A 7,125-nucleotide genomic window follows, 5' to 3' on the forward strand; every position below is an offset into this window, starting at 1 on the left:
CAGCTCTGGCTGCCCGCCGCCCCTCGCCCCGCAGGCGATGCTCCGCAGCAGCCAGCCGCTGACGGGCCCCAACCGAAAGCGCTGCCGCGAGGACGAGGTGCTGCTGGGAACGGTCCTGGATGAGGGCGAGCGGGGTTTTATCATCGACACGCGGTCGGCCCAGGCGGCGAAGCAGGCACGGATGACAGGGGGGGGCACGGAGCCCAAATCCTCCTACCCGCAGTGGAGGAGGCTGCACCGGCCCCTGGAGAGGTGAGGGGCTGTGCTGAGACCTGCCGCTCTCACGACACGGGTGATCACCCCATCCTGCCAACAGCACGGGGATTCCAGCTCCCCCTAAAAAACTCGCCAAGCGCCTCACGCTGCTTTCTGCCACCCCAGAGGCCGCCAGCTGCAGGAGAGTTTTATTAAGCTGGTGGACGCCTGCAACGACACCACAATCAACATGGACCGGTGGCTGAACCGCCTGGAGAGCTGCCGCTGGCTGAGCCACGTCAAGGCAGCCCTGAGCACGGCCTGCCTGGCCGCACAGTGCATGGACAGGTAAGGGTTGGGGGGTGATGCCCCGCTTCCCCTCCCCTTTCAACGCTTTCCCAAACCTCAGGCATCGCCCTGGGACCGCCCGCAGGGAGGAGGCCAACGTGCTGGTGCACGGGGCGGAAGGGACGGACACGACCCTGCTGGTGACGGCGCTGGCCCAGGTGATCCTGGACCCGTCCTGCCGCACGCTGGCGGGTTTCCAGGGGCTGCTGGAGCGGGAGTGGATCGAGGTGAGAGCAGCAGTTGTGAGGGCAACGGGGATCCCAGCCGGGCAGGGCAAGCCCTGAGCTCCCCTTCACCCCAATTCCCCCTGGGGGGTCCCCACAGGCCGGTCACCCCTTCCACCTCCGCTGCGCCCACTCTGCCTACTCCCACGCCCGGCTGAAGCAGGAGGCGCCGCTTTTCCTCCTCTTCCTCGACTGCGTGTGGCAGCTGAGCCGGCAGTTCCCCTTCTCCTTGGAGTTCAGCGAGCGCCTCCTCCTCACCCTCTTTGACAACGCCTATGCCTCCGCCTACGGCACCTTCCTCTGCAACAACGAGAAGGAGAGGCAAGTTGGGGGATGGAGGGGCTGCCCCCACCTTCCCGCTGCCCTCCCGGTCACAGCTTGGGTCAAACTCAGCCTCACAATCCCTGGCAGGGAACTGAAACGCGTCTCGACTCTCCTGTAGGTGCCTGTGTAAAGTGAAGGAGAACACGCACTCCCTCTGGGCGTGGCTGAACCAGCCTGGGGAGAGGCAGAAGTACCTGAACCCTCTCTACTCGCCCAACGCCCTGGTTATCTGGCCCTCGGTTGAGCCCCAGAGCATCCAGCTCTGGCAAGGTGAGTCCTATATTCTTCAGGCCCAGCCTCAGCTCTGAGCTGGGCTGGCGGAGGGAAAGCTGCTCTGCTTTTCCCTCTCTTGACAAGGCTACGGCACAGCTGAAGTAAGTCACAGCCCCTTCCCTGCTCAAAGAAGTCACAGCCCCTTCTCTCCTAGGTTTATTCTTCCGCTGGATCCGTTCATCCCAGTACCTGGATGAGGCCTGGGCAGAGATCCAGTGGTTAGTAGAGGGCAGCGAGCCCCCCAAGGACAGCGCAGGGAACAGGCTGAGCCGGTCCCTCTCTGACCCCACTGCCCGACCGGAGAATGCAAGATGAAGGGCAGCGTGAGGAACTGGGTCCCCGCGGGCTGCCGGGCCAAGGCGACGCCGTGGGAAGCGCTGTGCAGGACACAGGCCCCACAGAGCCAGAGGACAGCTCTGGGAGGGGGGCACAGCCCCCCTTTCGCAGCCTCGGGGCTGGGCAGCCTGAGGTTTCAGTAAAGCGCACTCTCTCGCAGCTCACATCTGCGTTTCTGCTCTTGTGTAGGGGCAGGAGCAGCCGCGCTCCCACTCTCCTCCCCAGTGCTCTACCTGGACCCTGTACCTGGACCCTCGGGGGAGCAGAAGCACAGGGGGAGGTTGATGTGCCCAGCAGCAATCACCCCCCCGAAGCTCCCACCACAGCACACCCGGCCCAGGGAAAACTAAGCAGCAAAACACACTAAAATCTCAACAACCTCTCCACTAAGGGCACACTGGCTGCAGTTTAAGCGTTGCGTCAGTCGCTCCCAGCTGGGAGCCAGCCCAGGAAATCTGCCCTTGAACCCAGTTTCGAGGAAGGAAAAAGATAGAAACCACCCCTCGAGACAGACAGACACAGGGTGAGAGGGCTGGAAGGATGAGGATTTGCAGCACAAGTGTCCTAGCGCAGGAAATAACTGTTCCATGAGGAAAGTTGGCTCAGGGTCAGCCCAGCAAATAAACAAAAAGCACCAGAACTGGGTGTGTGTGTGTGTGTGTCAGCTGGAAAACAATGACTGGCTGCTGCGTTTCCAGCCTGTAACGGGCCAGACCTGAAGCAGAGCTGCTGCTCCTCCCAGGAAAGGGTTAACCCGGGGTGGACAGAGGCCCCAGGAGCCACAGCACTGCTGGTTGCCCAGGGGTGGGGAGCCAGGCATGGCCAACAAAGCAAAGCACTCAGGATAATTTTGTTCCAAAATGAGGAAAAAAAAAACCACAACCAAACAACAAACAAACCAAAACCACCCCACAGCGGTGCTTTTCCTTGTGTTTATAAGATTTCTATTTATTTCCTGATGATGTTTTTTTCTCCCCCCCTGTATAAATATGCCCAGCGGGGTAGGAAGCTCACATGGCCAGGGGCAGGCAGGCAGCCAACCCAACTCCCTTCCTTGCCTTCACTCCTTTCCCCCTGTGAAAGCCAGTCTTGCCCTTTTGAGGCGGTTGGATTTCTTGTTCCCCACCTTCACAAAGCCCCTGAATTTGTTGCTAACCGCCTCCCGCTGCCTCCTGCAGAGCGGACTAACTTCAGGCCTTACAACAGTTCTACGCAGGAGCCGACGGACTGGGCAGTGGATTGGAGGAGGAGAGAAGAGGAGAGGAAGTCTTCGTTTAAGCTTCAAATTCAAACTCAAAGTACTGGGGATCGAAGTAGTGGATGCGAACGTAGCCATCCTCACCCCCACTGCTGTAACTGTACAGGAGGAAAGACAAAAGTCACCAGTATTGTCAGGAGCTCACTGCCTCTAGGTTTACACCAAACAGTTCTCACAACCTCCTCCAGAAACTACTAAAGGAGTCACGAGAGGAAAAAAAAAAAAAAGTATCAGTGACACAGCTAAAATGTGCAGCAGGACGTAAGTGAACCCCCGGGCCAAACGGGGGAGGCAGCAGGGCTTGGATGGGAGAATTAAGGAAGGTGCTGGCTCTGTTCCCACTGCAGAGCTCCTTGAGCCCAGCCATACCCGAACCAAGGGGGGTTAGGCTTGACTGGGGCACACTGCAAGACCCACAGAGATCCTCACCTCTTCCCGTCAGGGTGAAAAGCAACGCTGTTTATGGGACCGAAGTGACCCTTCACTCTGCCAAACTCTTCTTCAAAAGCCAAGTGGAAGAACCTGGGAGAAGGAAGATGATTTAATTTATCACAAGAAGTCAGGAGCCTGGTTAGGGACACAGTCAGGGTTTCCTCAAAAAAATTTCTGCAAGTTTAAAACTCCTCCAACACTGCTCTGGGAAGAGCATCCCAGGGCTGTCAGGAGTCCTCCCGGTAAGGACTTGGCCCTGCCAGAGGAAAAGGACCAACCTGGCCTCAAATTTGCCAATCCTGGTAGAGGTCGTGGTCACATCCATGGCCTCCTGCCCACCACCGAGCACGACCTGCCAAGGAGAGAAGCCACAACACTTCAGTGCTGCTTACACCACGCGCCCAGCAGCAGCAGGGAGAGGAAATAGCCAAGCCTTGGGGAATCCTCCTCCTAAGCCAGCAGATCCCACAAACTCATGAGCAGGCCTGACTCCAGCCCCGGAGCAGTTCCCACCTCCCAGACACACTCATTTGAAAATCTGAGGACACAAAGCCACATTCCCTGCACCAGACTGCAGTAAAGTTCCCCAGACCCACCCTGCAGTCATGTTTTTTAGGTGGACTGTTTTTTTAGGTGGACTTTAGCTACCTGGGACAACACGGGGTCACAGTAAAACCGTTACAAACTCATTCTTACGTGATCAAAAATGGGGGAGAGTGCAGCAGAGTTCACTGGTCGTTCTGTCCGGAATGTCTTCAAATGCTCAAGTGTCGTGCAATCAAATAGCTAGGAGGCAAAAGGGAGAGAGTTGTTCTGCAAGAGGGCTGCCAGCACAATTACCTCACACAAATCTAGCTGCTAGGCCTCACCCAGGCAGATGTTAGCCCTGCAGACACTCATGGGCACCCAAATCTCAAATACATTCCCCCAGAGTCCCAAAATACTGGCCTAAGGTAAATCTCACCTCTACCACCTTCCAGATACAGCAAAGTACACATATATTTTGGCAACGGGGTTTCAAATGCCTGGTCACTAATATGGCACCTCTTCTTTCTCCCTGAGCTTTCCCACTAAGCTTTGACTTTCCGCTTGCTCAAATTTCTAAGGAGCAAACCTCTGTGATAGCCACGGCTCTGAGCAGAGGTCCTGGCAACCAAACATTAACAGTCTGCTGTGTTTCCAACGAGAGGCCTCACCTTGGCTGTGTTGTCCTTGGAGGCAGTGATGAACATGGTCATGTCCCTGGAGGTCTGAATATCGTTGATTTGCTTGGTGTGTTCCTTGATGTTTGAAAGCTGCTCCCCTGACTGAAGGGTAAAGGCAGTTTCAGCGTGCTGGCAAGTGAAGCGAATGTACACGCAACCTCCTCATTAACACTAATTTAGGAAACGTCACTGTCAGCAGCAGGGCAGATGTTGGTACATCAGCCTCGCTCAAGGGAGCTGCGTATTTTAACTATCCTCCCACGAGAGTGCTGGTTTGAGCCAAAAAGCCCGTATTCTGTCCCACGATCGTAACAGGAATGCTGCAATATCCTCCCACAGGCACTGCTGCCCGAGGGAGATGCTGTTCTTTATCTGACTGACCTTGGCACTGAACTGGTTCAGCTCTCCACTCTCATGTCCTGCAATGATGAACTCTCCCAGAGGGCCCCACACAGCACTAGTGATTTTAGAGTCACTGCAGGGAATTTTCATGTAAGGCTCGTTGTTCTCTGCAGGAAGGAAGGAAGGAGACAGACAGACAGACACAGTGGCACCGGCTCCAGCACTTCAACGCTTCCCCTTATTCCCTGGTGCAGACGCTGGCCCAGATTCCTCACCGATCTGGCTGGGGTCCCGGAGGTCAAAGAAGCTCACAAAACACTGATACCCCATCTGCTTGTCCGTGGAAAACATGATGATGTTTCCTCCAAAGTCAAAGCCACACGTCCTCACCGCTGAGCTGGTCTTCACCAGGGCGAGCTGCTTTCCTGAACACAGAGCAGAAACCGTCACTTCACTGGGTATTTTACTGCAAAATTAATGAAAACGAGCAGCTGAACAGCAGGGTCAGAGGGAGGATGAGAGCATCGGGTGTAGCTGACAAGCAAGTTTGGTGAGCTGCAAAGTCTGGCCAAAAGTTTTGACTACTTGGGTCACAGAGTGAGTAAATTCACTAAATATTCACTAGAAACCAGGCACATACAGAAACCCTCCCCTCCAGCAGCCTGAGCTCGGATTCAAACCTCTTCCAGAGGGGCAAACAGCCATGTTCATGTTATGTTATGCTGACACCACGTCCTCCAGGCTTAGCAGACTTCACAGCAGGACAGAGCCGTGACTCAAATGCAGCTACGTGGGGAGAGAAGAGTTTTACCTGTTTCACAGTCCCAGAGCCGACAGCTGTTATCCGCAGAGCCAGTGAGCACATGTCGTGTGTCCCCTAGGTCACCAGTTAGGGAATACCAGCACGTTTTCAGCCCCAAAAAGCTAGTTTCTAGGTACCCAGAGAATATTTATACACAAGATTAAAAAGCTGTATCACACAGAGACTGGGCAACATCCATTCCAAGACCAGCAATACTCCAGTAAAGACAAACACAGAGTCTGAGCGCTCCCATTACAAACCCCACAACTTTCCTCTTGAAATGTTAAAGAAAAAGGCTGCAGCTCTTGCATTAACACATTTTTGTCTCCACTACCTGCTGCCCACATAGGAGATGGAAGACCCTCTGCAACTCAAGACGCCTTCCCTGAGCTCCCAGGGCCACCACAGCAAAAGCAACGATGCACAAACAAGAGCAGACAGAGCAACACTGCGCATGTTACTTCAAACAACAGCCCAGAAAGAAAAACACCCAAAAAATGGAGTAAGGGAGAGACAGCAGAAGAGTTAAACACACTGTATCTCCCTTATAGAGGGAACAGCGCAGCAGTTGGGAGCAATCGGCTCAAGTGAATCACTGTAAAGAAAACATATGGGACAGACAAACTGGTTTCTGCGATCAAAGGATACAGTCTGCGTCCACGCACCAGACGGCTCCTGTGTGGCCGTTGTAGGTGCCGAGCCTCTCTCCATTCACGGAATACCACACGTTGACAATCTGGGAGAAGGAAATAAGCAAGCACCCCTCTTACCAAACGGATTAATTAACGGGACTGATGAAGAGCCGTTCAACTATCCCGGTGGGGGCTGGTTTTCACCCGGGGAAGGACGGGCAGGGCTCGCCGCACTCACGGGATCTTTGGCCACGGTGAAGAGCAGGTCTCCCTCCCGGTTGTACTTGATCTGCGTGATGGAGCGCTCATGGCCCTGCAGCAGGATCGGCTTCTGCGAAGGGAGGAGACGCCATTTAGTGCCTCGGGCGAGGCGCGGCCTCAGCGCCCAGACCGGGGCTCCCGGGCCACGGAGGAGTCGGGAGGCGGCAGTGTCAACTCCCCCCCGCACTCCCGGGGCCCAGGAGCCCCATCGCGGGGGCCCTGCGCCGCCCGAGCACCGGTCGCTACCCCCGGGCCCGCTCTCACCATGGCGGCAGCGCGGAGGCGAGAGGCCGGCGCGATCGCTTCCGGGTCAGAGGGTGCGCGCGGCGGAAATACGTCACCGCCGCTATGGCGGCCGTGGGTGAGCTTCCGGGGCTGCGGGGAGCGGGGCTCTCCCTGGGGAAGGGCAATGGCCACCGGCTGGGTCCCTGTGGGGCCTTCCCTGAGGGGAGAACATGGCCACAGGCGGCCGGGCCTGCGGTGGGGCGTCCCC

General features: G+C 56.3%; 3 protein-coding genes across 5 annotated transcripts in view; 2 read left to right on the top strand and 1 right to left on the bottom strand.

Moving 5' to 3' along the window:
• Nucleotides 1-13: 13 nt before the first annotated feature.
• Nucleotides 14-2,564, top strand: LOC113488209 (myotubularin-related protein 9-like). The gene is made up of 6 exons (XM_026863252.1): nucleotides 14-252; nucleotides 382-543; nucleotides 629-770; nucleotides 868-1,088; nucleotides 1,210-1,361; nucleotides 1,519-2,564. Exons 1-6 carry the CDS (start codon nucleotides 38-40, stop codon nucleotides 1,677-1,679), a joined length of 1,053 nt encoding a protein of 350 aa, XP_026719053.1. The 5' UTR covers nucleotides 14-37; the 3' UTR covers nucleotides 1,680-2,564.
• A 54-nt stretch (nucleotides 2,565-2,618) lies between these two features.
• EIF3I (eukaryotic translation initiation factor 3 subunit I) lies at nucleotides 2,619-6,955 on the bottom strand. The gene is made up of 11 exons (XM_026863253.1): nucleotides 6,897-6,955; nucleotides 6,610-6,702; nucleotides 6,388-6,475; nucleotides 5,749-5,814; nucleotides 5,213-5,362; nucleotides 4,977-5,104; nucleotides 4,587-4,697; nucleotides 4,087-4,176; nucleotides 3,669-3,742; nucleotides 3,388-3,480; nucleotides 2,619-3,056 (listed from the first exon to the last, which is right to left on the bottom strand). Exons 1-11 carry the CDS (start codon nucleotides 6,897-6,899, stop codon nucleotides 2,975-2,977), a joined length of 978 nt encoding a protein of 325 aa, XP_026719054.1. The 5' UTR covers nucleotides 6,900-6,955; the 3' UTR covers nucleotides 2,619-2,974.
• A 3-nt stretch (nucleotides 6,956-6,958) lies between these two features.
• TMEM234 (transmembrane protein 234) overlaps nucleotides 6,959-7,125 on the top strand; it is a 3,406-nt gene continuing 3,239 nt past the window's right edge. For all 3 annotated transcript variants that reach the window (XM_026863257.1, XM_026863258.1, XM_026863256.1), the window contains exon 1: nucleotides 6,959-6,993. In XM_026863257.1, the coding sequence (XP_026719058.1) occupies nucleotides 6,981-6,993 (13 nt within the window). In that variant the 5' untranslated portion in view covers nucleotides 6,959-6,980. The remainder of the gene's footprint in view (nucleotides 6,994-7,125) is intronic.

The sequence above is a fragment of the Athene cunicularia genome (assembly GCF_003259725.1).
Source record: "Athene cunicularia isolate RWA chromosome 23 unlocalized genomic scaffold, athCun1 chr23_part1, whole genome shotgun sequence".
Classification (NCBI taxonomy): Eukaryota; Metazoa; Chordata; class Aves; order Strigiformes; family Strigidae; genus Athene; species Athene cunicularia.

Bases quoted from the DNA above. Each gene is read 5' to 3' on its own strand.
- EIF3I (XM_026863253.1), bottom strand. The intron at 6,476-6,609 runs GTGAGTGCGGCG...TCCTTCTCCCAG, and splicing joins TCACCGTGGCCAAAGATCCC to ATTGTCAACGTGTGGTATTC. The intron at 5,815-6,387 runs GTATCCTTTGAT...CTGGTGACCTAG, and splicing joins CTGGTGCGTGGACGCAGACT to GGGACACACGACATGTGCTC.
- LOC113488209 (XM_026863252.1), top strand. From the start codon at position 38: ATGCTCCGCAGCAGCCAGCCGCTGACGGGCCCCAACCGAAAGCGCTGC. The intron at 544-628 runs GTAAGGGTTGGG...GACCGCCCGCAG, and splicing joins GCCGCACAGTGCATGGACAG to GGAGGAGGCCAACGTGCTGG. The intron at 1,362-1,518 runs GTGAGTCCTATA...CTTCTCTCCTAG, and splicing joins GAGCATCCAGCTCTGGCAAG to GTTTATTCTTCCGCTGGATC.